Source organism: Mesoplodon bidens (assembly GCF_964165515.1).
Source record: "Mesoplodon bidens genome assembly, chromosome: 4".
In the NCBI taxonomy this organism is placed as follows: domain Eukaryota; kingdom Metazoa; phylum Chordata; class Mammalia; order Artiodactyla; family Ziphiidae; genus Mesoplodon; species Mesoplodon bidens.
In genome coordinates this window covers 41,591,681-41,609,839 of record NC_138160.1, presented here as the reverse complement: position 1 = coordinate 41,609,839, position 18,159 = coordinate 41,591,681, and the positions used below count along the sequence as shown (strand labels likewise).

The 18,159-nt window shown below is 36.0% G+C and overlaps 1 protein-coding gene across 1 annotated transcript in view; it reads right to left on the bottom strand.

The window, feature by feature from the left end:
- Positions 1-307: 307 nt before the first annotated feature.
- ITGA1 (integrin subunit alpha 1) overlaps positions 308-18,159 on the bottom strand; it is a 163,429-nt gene continuing 145,577 nt past the window's right edge. Inside the window, exons 22-29 of the mRNA XM_081230400.1 lie at positions 16,455-16,544; positions 15,008-15,110; positions 11,836-11,949; positions 9,922-10,026; positions 9,656-9,760; positions 8,349-8,441; positions 6,097-6,213; positions 308-919 (exon numbers count right to left, since the gene is read on the bottom strand). Of these exons, the coding sequence (XP_081086526.1) occupies positions 875-919; positions 6,097-6,213; positions 8,349-8,441; positions 9,656-9,760; positions 9,922-10,026; positions 11,836-11,949; positions 15,008-15,110; positions 16,455-16,544 (772 nt within the window). The 3' untranslated portion in view covers positions 308-874. The remainder of the gene's footprint in view (positions 920-6,096; positions 6,214-8,348; positions 8,442-9,655; positions 9,761-9,921; positions 10,027-11,835; positions 11,950-15,007; positions 15,111-16,454; positions 16,545-18,159) is intronic.

Sequence of the window (18,159 nt, the reverse complement as noted above, 5' to 3'; positions counted from 1 at the left end):
TGTCAGTTCCATCCAGAAAGCATTTTAGCATATCCCACACACAGCGTGACTTTTCATGACAAATCACTGTTATGCGACATAAAACTGCTGTGCTTTTTCAGTATAAAAGAGTTTTGAGTTTTAGAGTTCAATACCAAAACTAGGCGTGTTCTGTAAAAGCTTAAATTAATCCATTCAGTGCACTTGCTTTTAAACAAGTCTATCTTGATTTTCTATCCTAGATAGAATTTCAGCTCAATTGTACTATTTTTCAAACACTTTCGAAAGAAAACTTTCCCAGTATAGAACCCAACACAAAGATGCTGAATATATTCTCTGTGATTTAATTCTATTTTCAGTCCATATTGTATATAGACTCCACCTGGGAAATTTTTCTCATTTAAATGGGGGGAAGTGATCTTTTTCAGGTAAAATTCCTTTCTTGGCATTTACAAATATTGACCATCATGCTGAATGTTGATATCCATCAGGAATCAATGGAAAAAGCTTAATTTATATTATTTTGAAAGTAAATGTTTCAATGATCATAAAAATCTTTTTATGTATTCCTTAAATACTTGGAATGGTGATTTAATATATAAACATATTTGTACAGGTTATTTTTCATCTTCAAAACACTTTGTAATTTTGCTTAAATACTCAACAAAAATGAGTAATTATTTAAAAATATTTTTCAACATCTTATAAAATAAATCTTTAATGTATTGTTTTTGGATCTTGCTTGATCTGTCATTTTCTAAGTGATTAATCCCTGATGGATTACATAGAGTTATGTGACTATGTCTTTAAATGTATTTATAAATTTCTTGTCACATATTTGAGGCAAACCTGAGGATAGATCATTGAATAATTATTTCTTCTCTTCTAAAATATTTCATTTCTCCATTTTCTTCTTTAGTGGTCTTTTGAAGAATCCAATCTGTTGAGAAAATACCAAATATAATACAATTAGTTATTTGAATTTAGGTAATAAATACTAATCTCAGGTAAAATTTAGTTTAGTAAAATGTTAGCAATTGTGGGCATACAAATAATATAATCAAGAGGTATTTTTTTCATTTATCTATTAAGTAATACTGACTCTCAAGAAATGTCATTTATCAAATTGCTATTTCATTTTTACTTTTTTTGTAAATTAAATATATAATGTCTCCTAGTAAAAACTAGTATATGTAGCAAACTAACTTAAAGGGTTTTGGAAAAATATTTTGGGAGACATACAAACTGCAGTTAGCTGGCACTGTCTCTACTTTGCCATCACCTTTCTTTTTCAGGGATGTGGCAGAGAAATTTCCATCAAATAACTGATGGTCATAAATTGAGGTAATTATTGCTGATGGTGAATCTCACAGGTGCACTATGGCTAAGGGGTTGGGGAGGATTTCTGAGTTGTCTGGATTAACTTTAAATGTGTTAGCACATCTGTCTATACAGGCTTGACATAAAGAGTCTCTTGAAAACACCCTGTATCATTTGGATATGAAAATAAAGTCACTGAACATATGAAAAATTTCATGTAGTGGTGAATGTGGGTGCCTTTTCATTATGCTTTGTGATATGCGGCATCATAAAATTACAAGTGCTTTATTATTTCCAATTAAAGAGTTTAATAAAAATAAGGATAGGAGATAGAAGGTACCTTTGCAATATTCTAATCTAAAATGGATATTTTTAAAAAAGAAGTTTAAAAAAGGGTGTTAGAGAAGTGTTGTTGTTGTTGTTGTTGTTGTTGTTGTTTTGGCGGTACACAGGCCTCTCACTGTTGCCGCCTCTCCCGTTGCGGAGCACAGGCACAGGCTCCGGACGCACAGGCTTAGCGGCCATGGCTCACGGGCCCAGCCGCTCCGCGGCATGTGGGATCTTCCCGGACCAGGGCACAAACCCGTGTCCCCTGCATCGGCAGGCGGACTCTCAACCACTGCGCCACCAAGGAAGCCCCGAGAAGTGTTTTTTTTAAACCTGTTTTTTTTTTTTTTTTTTTTAATTTGAGAGTGGATTATAATAGTTCAAGCAAAGACAATGAGTTAATTCTTTGAAAGTGTGGTACTTTCATGTCATTTTAATCATGAAGTTCGGGTAAATTATGCAAGGGAATTATATATTAAAAAAATAATTATTGAACAATTGAGGGCTTCGAGGGCATAAATGGTCAAACATATGCAGTTTTAAATTAGAGAAAGTTTACTCAGGGCTTTATGTCTTTCTCCACGCCAGAATCTAGTTGGTGGTAGACGTCACAGAAAAGGTGACAACAGAACAAATGAACATGAAGAAACAATAAATGTGTCTTCCTTAGAATGCCAGTTCTCCTGAATGTATCAGGCCTTTTCCTTCGAGCCAACTATAAAAGTTCTGGATTCACAAACCATTAAGCCCTTTAACTTGTACCTGCATGTTCTGAAAATAAATCAGACAAGCCTTTTACAAAAGCAAGTGGTGAATCATGACTTTTCTCTTTCCTGCCTCGCCCAGTTCCTGATCTTTTCTTCTTCTTTCTCAAGTCTTTTTGCTTCTTTTCAACCTTCCTTTGCTTTCACATGTTAAATGCTTTATTTTAAAGCTTAACTTCTGTTATCTAAACTTTTCCACCCAACTGATTCTATTAACAGTGGGTTTTCAGTGGAAGTTGGGTGGTTAGAGTAGAGATTAGGAAAATACAGTTTATAGCTTCAAACTGAACAGGACCAATACTAGCCAACATTTGCAACAAGTTAAGTTTGTTTTGAGCACCCAGACTTTCTTGCTAGCTTTCTCTTTCCTTCTTTTTCTTTTTGTATTTACTTAATGATCTTATTTGTGTACCCCTAGTTCAAAACCCTGTGGCAAAGTCTGATTAAACAGTCCTTGGCAGAAATACACGCTCAATGACTTTAATATAGAATAAATGTTGAATGAAACATTTATATTAACATATAAAAGACTAATAGATGGCCGTGCTATTCCCCATCCACACTCCCTAAGGATATGCATATTGGATGAGGATCAAAGCTTTGGGATTAGTAAATAAATCATCAAGGGTGGATCAGACATCAGTATGAGATCAAGTTAAGAGAGGAACGATCTGATCTCGGGATCCTCTGTGGACCGAGTCTCATTCTATCCTATTGGTTATATTGACTTGACTGGGCATCTCCCTTAGTGTGTGGTACCATATTTCAGGACATGTTTCCCAACCTATTTAAACCTGTGTCCTCTACAAGCCTTCTCCCTTCAACATCAAGTATATTAAGCACCTACTAAGATTTTGTCAAGCTTTAATCTCTGCTATGCATGCTACGAAGGTAAAGCTATAAAGACTGTGCCTTTTGAAATGGCATTCCAGCTCTAGGAGGAACCTTTAGCCTGTTCCCTGCACAAAGTCTCAGACTAAGAATTTTGATGAACTTCCAGACTGGTGGGATTTGGAAGAAGAAGGAAGAAAGGATAGTCCTGAGGTTTCTGCTCCATATCTAGTTAGTCTAAAAAGATGCCTGGGGGGCTTCCCTGGTGGCGCAGTGGTTGAGAGTCCGCCTGCCCATGCAGGGGACACGGGTTCATGCCCTTGTCCGCGAAGATCCCACATGCCGCAGAGTGGCTGGGCCCGTGAGCCATGGCCGCTGAGCCTGCGCATCCGGAGCCTGTGCTCCGCAACGGGAGAGGCCACAACAGTGAGAGGCCCGCGTACCGCAAAAAAAAAAAAAAAAAAAAAAAAAAAAAAAGATGCCTGGAGATGAGAGTAGCTCTTCTGAGCCTACCGCAGACCAAATTCTTCAGGGAGGTTCGAGCAGGAGGAGGGCCGATTAATCTTTTCAGTATAATGGAGCTGCTGAAAGTCTGAATCCAACCGGGGGTTCTCACTCCAGTACCAAATATTTTTAGACATTTCAGAGAGTTTATGACCCTCTTAAACAAAACCCAATTCCTGGAGCTCCAGAGTGAAGAGCCTTGCCTCATAGACTGCAGCAGTGGGACGTATTGGATAAGGGGTGGGCTTTGCAGATAGAGCATTGCTTGAACCCAGTCCCTTATTAGCTGCTAACTCTTGGGAGAGTTATTCTCTGTTTGCTTCAGTGTCCCCAAGGGTAAAATGTAGTTAAAATACTTAGTTGAAAAGGTTGTAAGGAAAACAGAGTGAATAGAAGCAAGAGAGAACATAGAGCGGGAGGGGTGGGGGGTGGTGGTGGGGGTGGTGGTGCTAATAGTGTTGACACAAAAGTGAAATGCCCAGATTCAGATCTTTACTTTGAAACTGACAAACCATGTGGCCTTGGGAAACACATTTAACTTTTCTATGCCTCAGCTTCCTTGCTTACAAAATTAGGTCCATAATAGTGTCTTCCTTATAGGGTTGATGTTACTATCTAAGTGGAAAAGCTTAAAACAGTTCCTGGTATATAGTAAACACTCAGTAAGTGCTAGTTCCCCTCCCTTCTATTGTGGAATCACCGTTCTCATTGCTGGAGCTCCCATTGATGTGGCTGCTGAACTAACTATACCTACTGGTCAGGACAGGCCAAAGGCTGTTGTTAAGTGGTCTTTCTTTGGGCTTAAAAAGAAGATCTAAGAAGCAATCAGAATGTGTCAACAAAACATCTCCTGGATGGAAGAATGTGTTTGTTTTTATACTTATGCTTTTTCAGACTGATGACCAAAAAACAGGTGGCTGAAACTTATTTGTTAGTTTTAAAAAGAGGTATACAACTAAAGAGTCTATCCATATAGTCAGCTCTGGCTTTCCTCTTCTTTTGGCAGCGGTGTCCTAAAACTATACGAGCAAGTGCTGTGCTTAGAAGACCATACTGAAAGAAACCAACAGTACAATCTTCTATTACAGGTGCATATGAACAAAGAAACCACATTCTACATTTCAAGCACAACCCTGACACCACTAAGCCGGGCCTTGGGTACCACAGTGTGGCAAAGCCAGGTATTACAGACAGAGCACGGATACCCTGTAAAGTAGGGGGAAGAGCTGGAGGTTTGAGATGGTGGAGAATTCTGTCCTGGAGACTTTGCTGGAGAAAAGCAATGGATTCTATTGACTGAACTAAATGCTCCTGATATACATGGCTTTGTTCACCTCCTCTGAGAGTAAACCCCCAAAGAGGAAGTTAAGTCATTATAACTAATGTTAGTCAGAATGGATAGGAACAGTTGGTAATTTGGTGGGAGAGAAATTTGTTATTTAAACTATTTGATTAAAAGATAATTCCGTTGCTCAGGCATCAGAAAAACGAATATGTAACCACAATCTGTAGCTTTAACATAGTTTAGCTTTTAAACAAAACGATAAGTAAAATATAGGGTGATATATGGTAGAATAAATGCCAATTTGATATTTAACTAGAAAAATATTAAATTCAACTTTTTATGAGATTTTCTGCTCTATTAAATTTATACTAAAAGTTATCATTTCAGTTCTGCTTAATTTGAAAAAGATACAGCTAAGTGTTTGAAAAATTTTGCATATCTCAATTTAAGCAAAACATCTATGTAAATATAGAGATTGACCCAACAGAAAATAGATGGTTACTCAGTTTTACAGGAGGATTTGAAACAGGAGTCTATGCAACTATAAGATTTCCGTTTCATCGACTAATTGAATAAATCTCTCATTTCTCACTCAGGCATACAACTATTGCATAAAATGTGTTATTTTTATATAGTAAAGAAGCATTTACTTTTTAAGATACATAGAGATATGTGATTAGGATAGGGCTTATCTTAACCATAATTCTGTTGCTATATATTCTTAAATTGACATAGGAATTCATTATTTTTTTTCTATAAAAGAGAGTTTTCATTCTTCTGTTTATAAAAGTAATGCATACTTAATTTAAAATTTCCAGTGTTATAGACAAATGAAGATCCCCTATAATCCTAACCTCTAGAGAGATCTTCCATAATTTTTGGATATGTCTATTTTTTTCTTGTACAAAAATGGGATCAAGTTGTGCACAATGTATGAGATATACATTTTTCTTTTTAATTTTGCCTTGGTTATCATTTCAATTGCTGTGTGATACTATACTTCACAGCATGGATAAATCACAATTTGTTTCACCAATATGCTGTTGACAATTGAAGTAGAAAAGTCAAAGGAACTTTGGTTCTTACCTTCCACAGTGCTAATATGAGCAGCATTAATAGCAATAATCCAGCAAAAGCACTCAACAGGATAACCCATAACGGCACTCTGCCTGGTAGCCCATCTTTGGATATTTGAATAGCAAGCTGAAAATTATTAAACAAGATTGTTAATACTGATAAACACCTATTAGAACTCCCAGTACACTGAGTTCTTTCAGGCTATAATTTTCTACCAAACAGTGTACTTAATCTCATTACTACATACAGAGAAAACAATGAGTTCATACTTTAAAATGCCCTTCATCTAGTCTGAATCTCTAACCATGTCATATTCATTATTACCAAAACAATTTTATAATTTTATCCTTCAGAAATTTATACATGAAGAGTAAACTATCTGTGAATCAGAATTCTCAATGGTAGAGGTGAATTTAACTCAGGGAGAACCAACAGTATTATATGTTTTACAGATTTATTAGTAGCCTTCAGTGCATCATCACAATAGCATAAGTTGGTGCTGGAACATTGTCACAGGTTATTGACATATAAACCTGAGTAGGTCTTCTAATTCTAACTGTAACTTTAATTCTAATTCTAATGTGCTTTATTTTTTGTTTTCAAATTGAGGTATAATTTTCATATAGTAAGATGCACAAATCTCAAATGTACAGATAAATGAATTCATGCATACATCGCCCCAGTGTGTTTTTTAATTTTACCACACTGTCTATTCCAGTTGACATACTCTTAGCATCTTTAAATTAGGTCTTAACTGAAGTAAATCTTGAAGGAGACAGCTTTTAGAGTTCCAGCTACTCAAGCTCTCTCAGTGTGGCAACCAAACCTCAATGAAACTTGTCTTCCCTACATTCCATCCCTTAGGTTTCTGAGAAAAAAAACTAATTCAGGGTAGCTATCAATGACCAATAATGGCTCAAGGTTCTGCATCTCCGTTTAATGGGGAACATCCTTAACCTAGAGGGGAAGAGTAGGGGTTAAAAAAAAAAAGAAACTAACAGGGGAGATATTTGTATACAGTGGATATTGATCCAAACCCCTCAAATGGCTCCAGGTAGGTCACTGCTCATGCATCCGGAAGACAGAGCTGGCAGTAGTATAGATGTACAGAGAATCAGACCTTTGAAGGTAGACTTTAAACACATCTAAAACATTTCCTTGAACTTAGAGGTGCAGAAAGGGAAGCCTGGATGAGATCAGTGACTTCCCCAAGATCATAGAACTACAAAATGATCATTTTTAGTGATTTTAACAATTTAAGTATAATTTGTCTTTAGGATGAAATGTAAAATAAAGAACTCCATGTGGAATTTTAAACTAACATTTAGGGGAAATAAAGCTAACTGTAATATTTTAACAACGCATATTTAGGAATCAAATATACTCTTTTCCAGTATAATATATATTCATATTTTTTGATGCTTACTGGCGAAATTTTAGCTTCTCTAAGTGCTCTTTATAAAGTAAGTAAACATTATATCCAGATATTCTATGTATATATTCTTTAAAGGTAAATATTTATCAGAGGTCACTGGAATTATTTAAAATAGGTACTAATTTGAAATAAAAAAATTAAAACATCAGTGTTAGGCAGCTTCCAAATAGAATTTTATGACTCATGATATCCACATGAAATATTTAAACTCTCACAATAAAAGGGGGAATTATGCAGAAGTGCTCACATCTATAACAGGTATTCTGGCCTTACTTTATAACAGGATGAGAAAAAAAAACGCACACCATTTTATTTTTACCCAGGACTCCAGCGTGAATTTGTATTGGGGAATAGTACTTCATTTTTGTTTCAAATTTCCCAATGACTAAATGAAGAAAACTTTAAAAATTTTACATGTATTCCTATACAGTATAAAGACACTTTCTGTAAAGAAATTGTTTTTTCTAGTCTGTTCTTCAGATGTCAACTACATTCTATAATATTGGTTTTTAAGGAGGAGAATTACTAATGCATCATTTGTTATCAAGGTGAGAGTAAAAACATCAATTTACTGTGATAATTATAAGTAATCAAGTTAAACACGGCATGTTAATTGTAAATATCATGGTTTTTCCCAGTTTCTTACAAAGAAGAATGAGACTGAAATCACACTTGAAGCTAATCAAGTGTAATTTGAAGCAGAAAGTGTCTGTCACTGATTTAGAGCAGTGCTAGTCGCTGCTTTAGGGACTATAAGCAAATATAAAACATATGTTACAAACAGAGTGAAATGTATAATGTTTTCAAAACTTGGAGTCGCACTTACCTCTCTTTTTTGATTGCCAGCACTTAAAACTAGTGATGTATTTTCACTCTGAAGTTCTGCGCCTACAGTAAGATTTAAGCTGGAAAAGTGTGCCTGAAAAGCAAACAGGATTTACTACTTTCAATATATTGAGCTAATCACATTGAGAACTAGTCATGTTTTAGTGCAATTTTTCAAAATAAAATTTTTCTGACAGACTGAAACACTGGTTTAACATCCAGATGGAACTGATAGTGTGAAATGATGACTGTGTATCCACCATTCCTCTCTGCACTCAAATTCTCACTTAGATCCTTGTTATAGAATGGGGAATTTTTCTGAATAACACAGTTTCTGTTCAGATTTATCCTTCGCAAAACAAACTCCAAACCCTGCCCTCCTTTCATGTAGCTGGATATGGAATAGCTACTCTCTGGTAATGAGGTTTACATAGGAGCTTGTTTAGGATTAAGCATGAAATTACCAATATTCAACAGTTTGTGACTTATGAAAATAGCAACTTAATATGATTAAATCTAAAACTAGAAATTTCATATAATTAACAAAATACTTCTAATAGAGAAACAAATAATATAAAATACAATGGGGCTTCCCTGGTGGCGCAGTGGTTGGGGGTCCGCCTGCCGGTGCGGGGGACACGGGTTCGTGCCCCGGTCTGGGAAGATCCCACGTGCGGCGGAGCGGCTGGGCCCGTGGTCTGTGGCCACTGGGCCTGTGCGTCCGGAGCCTGTGCTCCGCGGTGGGAGAGGCCACAGTGGTGAGAGGCTCGCGTACCGCCAAAAAAAAAAAAAAAAATACAATGGATTATGTTTTAAAGATCTAGTTGTCAGATGGATTTGACTTTATTAGGGGTTAAAAATGTCCTCCAAAATAGATAGATAGATAGGTAGATAGATAGATAGTCTGATCTAATACAATGAGTCTATATGTTAGCTCTACTCTTTGGTAATGCTGTCAAGGATTGTCTCTATAATTCTTTGTCTCTTAACTGAGTTCTAAGGTATTAAGATAAGTGCAAACTTTGCTATTGTATAGGTGTTTATCTCTTGAAGTGTAAGGGAAAGAAAAAGAGAGACTAAAAAGAAGGATATACATGAGAGGGGACCTTGGAGATAACTTAGTTACTAACAGACAAGGAAAATGACACCCAAATAGCTGGTTGAGTAGAGTTGGGCTCGGACCACATTTTTCCAGACTTCTAGTCTTGTGTTCTTTCTAGAGAAGCACTCTGCTTTGCTTTTATTAAGTGTTGAACAAATATTTGTTTATATTATTCAATTATTGCAGAGAACTATACAATCACTTACTTTTATAAAAGTTGGTTTCCATAAGATAAGTGAAACATTCACTTGGCTCATGTCAGAAGGAATCAGATTACATGTGATGGTGGCAAATTTACATGCACTGCAGTCCTGTTTAAATGCCCAGAGGTATAAATTAGTATTCTTGCCTTTTGATAAAAGATAGTATATTAAGATATTCTACAACATAGTTATTTTTAGGTTGGTATTGAATTTATTCACTTGGAAAGCATGAGGTAAAATTAGTACTTGTCTTGGTAATTTGAATTTACCAGAATGGCGCCTCGTTTGATATCTTCAGATTTGGATATTATCATTTTCTTCCCAGAGTTGATACCAAAAGGATCCTGGAGGCTACTGGGTCTGCAGTTGACATTCTAAGAAATAAAAATATGTCTTTTATCAGACAACGTCTGATGTCAGAGGGAAAAATGACTTGGTGCAATAATGTGAAGAACCTGTGAATGATAGCCATTGCCATACCTGAAAGATCCATCTTCGTAAGTGTGCAATATGGAAAAAGCTATTCTGTACCAGCCATATACATATACTACCCCCCCCCCGATAATAATTATTGTTACCACGCCATTTTCAATTGTAGTAGATAGCAGTGAGGTTGTTATGGAAAAGGAAGGATGCTAGTAGAACTTACTATTACATAAGTAATACATTCATTAATTTACTTTCATCAAACATTAGTTTGTAGAGTCCCATAAAATAGAGAGAGAAAAATATTTAACTCTACTGAGGAAAAAAAAAAGGTTAGCAACTGTTAGTCAATACGTTGGCTCATATAATGGTTTATAAAATAAACAAACCAAAAAATCCAGAGAGGGACTTTTGTCTGTATTTATGTATTCATCCAATAATATTTTTGGAGTCCCTATACACCAGGGTAAGACACAGTGTGTGTGGGAGGGAGATGTAAGAAAGCGGCCCTATAGATGTTAAAATGCCATGTTTTTAAGTTAGCTGATTCTTGGATGGTTTTTCTAGACTTAATCTAGTAAACCTTTTGCTTCCCTAGGACTCCCTACATCCTTGATAAAAAGTGATAAGGATGAAGGTTCATAAGTAGTAGGACAAGTCTAATTTTATTCTTTCTAGGTTCCCACAAACCTGCTTTTTTGGATTAGAGGTAAATGCTAGCAGTTTATGTTTTCCTTGCCTTTAGGAAAACATTTAAATATTACAAGTCAACCACCACTGTTGCTATTTCTTGATTTCTGAGAATACCTTAACTTAAAATCTCTGCAAAGAAGAGACTGTCAAATGCTGAAATAATGCATGCATTAATTCAATACTTATTGTGATTTTCTATGTTTTAGATACCTAAACCATAAAAATAAACTACCATATTGATTCATTCAATGCTATAGGTACAAAGGGGGCATGATATTGCTAACTCTTGGGATGAGTAAGTAGTATTGTACCATTTTGGGTGCAGCTGTGTGTGCTTAGGAGCAGTGAAGAAGTCTTTTTATAGGGTGGTTTGATCACTTCAAGCAAATTAAAGGTGCAACAAACTCTTCAGGCATAAGTCAACAATTAGTTATCTAAAATCTGCTCCAGTGGATTGAATAGTGAGCCAAAAGATATGCCCAAGTCCTAATGCCTGAAACCTGTGAATATTACCTTATTGGAAAATAGGGCCCTTTGCCGATGTAACTAAATTAAGAATTTCCGGATGAGATCATTCTAAATTTAGGGCAGGCTCTATATCCACTGAAGGGTGTGCTTTAAGAGACAGAAAAGGAGAAGACACTGAAACACAGGGAAGATGGCCCTGTGAAGACAGAGATTGGAGTCATGCTGCCACAAGCCACCAGATGTTAGGAGAGAGGCATGGAACAAAGGGTCCCTCAGAGCCTCCAGAGGGAACCAACATTGTTGACACCTTAGTTTTAGACTCTGGCCTTCAGAACTGTGAGAGACTAAATTTCTGTTGTTTTCAGCCACCCTGTTTTGGGTAATTTGTTACCACAGCAGCGGTAAGGAACTAATGCCTCTACTAAGTAACTAGTGGAAGTCACTATTATTATTACTAGTAGTAGTAGTAGTATAATTTTCTAAATGCCTCTCCATGTTACTTTGACAAAATCTATTTATCCCAGAGAATAAAAGGCTTTAGATACAAATTGAAGAAGATAACATAATGACATAACTCCGAGGCACACATGACTTACCTCAGAAGATGACCACCCACTTGAGTACAGTACAGGAAAACCATCTGATGTCATGTTGGGGAATGAAATTGACAGCTTAAGTTCTGGCATTGGAAAATGCCCACTTTTTCTAATCTACAGGGGAAAAAAAGAAATGTAATCCTTTCTTCCTCTTTCAACAGCAGTTTTTCTGTCTTACACAGGATTTTGGTTCTTAATCGATGAATTAAGGTATGAAATATTTTGACCGCCCCAATGAATGCAGAGGGTTTATGGCACTGTACAGAGAGAATTGGCATAATTAAACAAGCAAAAAATAAAGATGTTTCATGGTCAGTGGTCATATGCATCAGCTAAAATCATATATTAGTCCTTCATCTTCCCAAAATGAGTTAATTTTTTTGTGTCAATTTACCATGCTCATTGTACTTTTCAACACACCAGTCTTTTTGGAGGTGGAAAGGAGGGAGAACACTTACCTGATTCACTCAGAACAGGTGAGCATATTTTTGTTTGCCTCACCCCAGCTTGCTGTAATTCTCTGAGCCCACAAAGTCATTTCTCACCCCAGCTAGATGGTATCTTCCAGTACGGTACAGGCAAACCAGACAGCCATCTCCTTCCCTTCACAATCCTGTCCCCAGCTAGGGTTGTTGTGTCCCTGGCTGTTGGTAATCCAGTCCGATGAGAGTCAGACTGACTCTCATTTCAATCCCCATCTCTTTTATCCATTAACCTAAAATTATCACTTCACATCACATCCTGCCACCAATGGCGATGAAGTGCATAGGGGAGGAAGTCTGGGCAGGATGAAGTTCAGCAGGAAGCTGGACTCACTGTCCAGAAGTCCTCGCCTGCTTAGGAGAGGTGCATTGAACTGGGCCAACCAGGTGCAATCCCCACCCTCTCTACTCCAGGCCCTCAGCCGTCTCCTTGGCCTTTCTGCGCTGAATTCTTAGGCGAGCAGGGTGCTCCTTAATCTACAGAGACAGATGCCAGGAAGTCCAACTGACCTCCCTACCTGAGCCTTCTAGACTGAGAGCTATTCAGATCTGGAGCTGTTTTCTGTGGTTGCTGAAGATTGAATGCAACCCTTAACCCTGGAATTCTGGAGATTCCTGACCACCTGTGCCTGGTCTCTTAACCATGCTCCCTGACTCTTATCTTCTTATTGTAATATGCCCTGGGCTTGCCTCGCATGGCCTCCCAGTCTAATTCCAATTGTTTTTTGATATTTAGTCAGAAATTGGGTATTCTGTAATGCACACTTATTCTTTCTGATTAAAAACAATGTTCCTTATAGATACATTGGAAAATATTGAAAAACAGTAAGTTTCCTAAAATTCTATATTGGTAACATTTTAGTGCACAAATTCCTTTTATATTTGCATATTATGTATCTTATAAAATTTGTATCATATAAAATATGAAATTTGGTGTCCCATTTGTAAAATTTATTATGTCATGGCATCTTCCCATAAATTTAGAGATTCTTTGAGTATATGATGTTTATTAGCTGCTTAATGACAACCACAACATCAATATTTATTGTTGACTGTTCCAGACACTGTGCTAATTTTCTCACTTGCATTATTCCCTTTAATCCTGTTAACAACGCTATGAGGTAGATCCTCTTATTATCCCTGTTTTATCTATGAGGAAATAAGGTTAGAATGAGAATAAAGACTTCCAAGGTCACTGAGCTGGTAAAGAGCAGAATTAGGTTTTTCTTTTTCAACTCCAACAGGTGCCCTCTCAACCATTATAATAGCTGTCTCGCCATGCCCAGGTTTTAATTTTTAAACTAATATAAATAACATTGTTAAGAGTATCTCCGGGTATAAATCTGTGTGTACCACCAATAATTTCCTATGGGAAATTTCTAGCAGTAGAGTTACTGGGTCTCACCTAAAAAATGTTTTGTTTTTTTTTTTTTTAAATTTCATTACTCCAATTTTAGATTTTACCCTGGCAAAATAATCAGAGATAAAAAAGATTTGCGCTCAGGGATATTCTTAACAATATTATTTATATCAAAATTATTTATAATAGTTTGAGAGTACCTGTTTCAAGTCTGGACCCTAAAAAGTGACAATTCATGAGGATCTACAACATTCAAAGTCTTTCCCTCCCTTCCTTCTTTCCTTCCTGCCTTCCTTTTTTTCTTTCCTTCCTTTCTTCCTTGTTGTTTGCTGAATTCTCTAATCCAGGAAAAGCAAATGGGACTTGAAAAACTGGGTAGCCTACATTTCAAAAATTTACCCCAGTAGTAGAGTGATTGGCATTCATACTAACTTCCTGGGTATACGTTGTCATAGGCATTTCAGCAAAGGGCACAAATAAAAACAATGAAATGTTCTTGAGGGTATTCATTTATTTCCACTTTGTAAGAGAATTCCTTTTTCATCGTTGCCAGTTCCCAAAGAGATTGAGACCATCTTCACTTCTAATAATGTTGCATTATTTCATACTTTTGAATACAGTTTTAAATCCTCCATCATTTGAATGGGACGCTCTTTTACTTGCATAATATTAACTTGAGTCTGTGTCTGTAAGTAGGCAGTACCTAAAATGACAGCCTGGCTCAGCTCCATAATTACTTATTATAATGGTTAGGAAAAGTCTGTTATGAAGAGTTCAAAAACAGAAATATCATTTCTATTTAGAAATGATAGAAATATCAAAAATAGAAAATATCATTTAAGGAGGCGATAGTAGGAACACCAGTAGGTTATGGTATAATATATATGAAAAGTAGCAAGGAGCAGAATAAGATACAAATTTATTTGTTGAGTAGGGAAATTATTACCAAGACAATGTGAAATAATCAATTTCTGAAATAGTCATGTTATTTTTTAAAAAGTGCTTTTCTCAGTTATACTAAAAAATGCAAATAAAGTCTACATGTTTATAGGTAGCGTCTACTTGGTCCCCTATTTTTTCTAGGAATTTATTATAATTAATTATGTCATAAGGAAATTAGGGACTTGAGCCTTTAAAGTAGCTTAAAAGTATAATTATCATCAATTTAAATAAAATTATTTTAAATTAGTGAAATATAAAGAAAAATATGCTGGAACATAGAGATTAACTGTTGAACAAACATGTCTGTATGTGTCTGTTAATACTTTTATTTAACTTATAAACTTACAAATAACTCTTTTACAACACTAATTTAGAGGTAATTTCTTACCAAGTAGAAGATATTAATTTCATTTCCAATGTCCTCAGTAGAATTAATAACTTCAGGGACTGTCTCGTTGGCCGCAATTGAAATATGGTATTCACTTGCAGAGCTTAAAAGAATTAATTGGAAGAAGAAAAGTAAAACACAACAAAGTTTAACTTTTACTTCACCTCACTCTTTTTCTTTCCTTATATCAGGTAATCCCACAAAAAGTACTTATAGAGATTTCAAATCAAAGGCAAATTCTTTTACCCTGAAATCTAAAGTTAAATCTTTGAGGAGAGTGAGAAAGATTATAATTTAATTCCATACTTACTGATGCTAAAATATGTCCAGTTTTTAAAGTAAAAATTTCATTGTTACCAAGTGAAAAGTTTTCATTAATTCGCTAATATCATATACATTTAGTGAATAATCAGGCTAAAACTTGGTATTTTTAATAGTGCTCAATTTAAATAGATTTTTAAAATGTGTTACCTTTTCACAACTTAAAGTTCTATATTTACTGCTAAATTTAAAAGTTCAGTCTTTCTCATACAACTTCTCCATGTTCTTTGGATGAACTTGGTAGAATGAAATGTAATATAAGCATATTTAAAAGCAGTACTTCAGTTTAGAGAAGACAAATAAGAAATATTTATTTGTTTAAATAAATGAAAAATTCTTGGGAAAAGTCAGTGTACCAAGAGAAGTGGAAGCAGAAAAATAGAAAACAGGCAATAGAATTAAAGGCTAAGAAATAGAAGCAAAATCTACATGTATATCAGACAATCCTTTCATTTTTGTCATCTGTTATCAGTAAAAGGAAAGTGCCATAGAAAATAAATTAATAATATGACGAGACTCTTAGACTAAACTTGCCACAGATTCTTGTACTTTTTGTACATTGTGCACATTTATCTAGCAAAAGTCTTGAGTCCTGCTTATAGAAATTTGCCAACATGAGTGGTGTTTGGATAGACCAGAAGTTCTTAGGAAAAAGGGTGGTTTATGAATAATGGGAGAAATAAATAGCTCTTGTCAATGAGCAATAGTTTAATCTTGAATGTCCAGAATGGGCATGCTAATCAGATCCCATACAATGAGAACAAGAGCCAAGAAATATGTTGGTGACCTCTAAGAACATCGCCTTTTGTGAAGGATTTCTGAGTCTTCACCTTGCATTTAGCAGTTAAGATGGGATTGCTAATGCAATCCGGTATCATTAGCACCTTACATTTTAGATTATTTGGGATGCTGATTCTCAATTTTTAGAGTGCACCAGAATCACCTGGAGTGTTTAACACAGATTTCTGCCCCCCCCCCCCGAATTTCTGATTCAGTAGGTCTGGGGTGGGGCAGAGAATCTGCCTAATAAGCTCCCAGGTGATTCTGATGCACTTGGCCAGGGACCACAAGCTGAGATCCACCGGGCTATAGGAAGCATCAACATGAAAGTGCGGTGTTCTCCTACCTGTAAAACTGTAGTCCAACTTCATATTTTACAGGGATAGAAACGTTTACTTCATTATCAAAAAGGGCTTCAGGTGGCTCTTCACTGTCACTAGAAAACATACAGCACAGTTGGACAAATCATTAAACCATTGACTACAGACCTTTCTAAGCATTTGAATGAGAAGCTTATTTTGGCAACTAAATAAAGCACACACACGACATGTGTGGGATCCTTGATTTTTAAAAAAATTTCAGTGTGGAGAGGGAGATCAGAGATGTGTACTGTTAAAAGTTGTCGAGGTGATTCTGAAGTGCAGCGAGGGTTGAAAACCACACTGATTTAGTATGAGGTTTCTCAAACTTCTATGAGAATAATGATAAGTATCCTTGGGTCAATGGTTAAATACACAGATTTTGGGGCTTCTCTCTTAAAAAAATGCGGATTTAGTAGGTCCGAGTTAGGACTCATGAATTTGTGTTTTTTAATACAAATCACACAGGTGATTCTTATTTATCACAGATGAGGCCCTTGTGAAGAGACATGCCTAGGATCACACAGCTGAGAGTAAATCTGAAATTTTTTGTCCTTTAATAGTCTTTCTATACCTTGTACTTGATGATTGTATTATTTGTTGAGTACTTATTCCCCTGATTTTAGTTATCGTTTCAATTATATATTATGTAAATGCATGCATATATTTTATACATACATATACACACACGTATCTCATACTCTTCTGTCTTAAAAAAGAGTACGTCGAAATAATATAATAGTAATCAACACCGGCTCTGGGGCCAGAGTGCATGAAATTGCTCTTGGACATAGACCCACTTTGGGAAAGTTATTTAACCTCTCTGTGCCTTGGTTTCTTCATCTATAAAATGGGGGTTTTACCATTAAATTCTTAATAAATGGTGAGTACCAAGTGTAAAATACTTAACATTGTGCCTAGGACATAGGAAATAATAAATATTAGATTTCATTATTATTATGACACACACCTCTCTACCAAGTGACTAAGCACCTAGCATTTTGTCTCACAGAATGGGCATAGAGTACCCATTAATGGCTCTGCTTATTCCCAAGTGTATCAGCGGCTTGGTATGTGTGATGGGGCAGTGAAGGCAGCTCCCTGCCCTGTGTTATAGATGTATGTGTGATTGGGCTTTTGCTGTGAACGGTCCCGTTCCACACTGCAGCTAAGTTAATATTCCAAAGAAACAGCTCTGTACTTATGACTGCACCCCTCAAAAACTTCTCTGGCTCCTCATGGCCTGTTCAACTAAGAAAAGACACCCCATTTTGAAATTCAATACTTACTGTAACATGGTAAGACGTACACTCACTGTAACATGGTAAGATGTACACTCCATGTTTATCTTCCATTATTCCTTTATGTATTCTCTATATTTGCACTAAAATGGATCAGCCAATATTCCCCCAAATAGATCTAGTGGTCTGCCTTTGAGTTTTTGCTCAAGCTGTAAATTTTGCCTGAAATGTTCCATTTAACTACCGACCAACCTCTCTGAATTTCTACCCACCCTTTAAGGTCCTTCTCAATTATAACCTCCTTGATAAAGCTTTCTTGGATTCTCATTGCCAAGCAGATGTAATTTCACCCTCCATTAAGTCTCTGACACATGGCTTATATTTCTCTAATGAATGTTCCTTGTTTTATCTGGTATTATAATAATTTAAATACTAGTCTCAGTCCCCTACT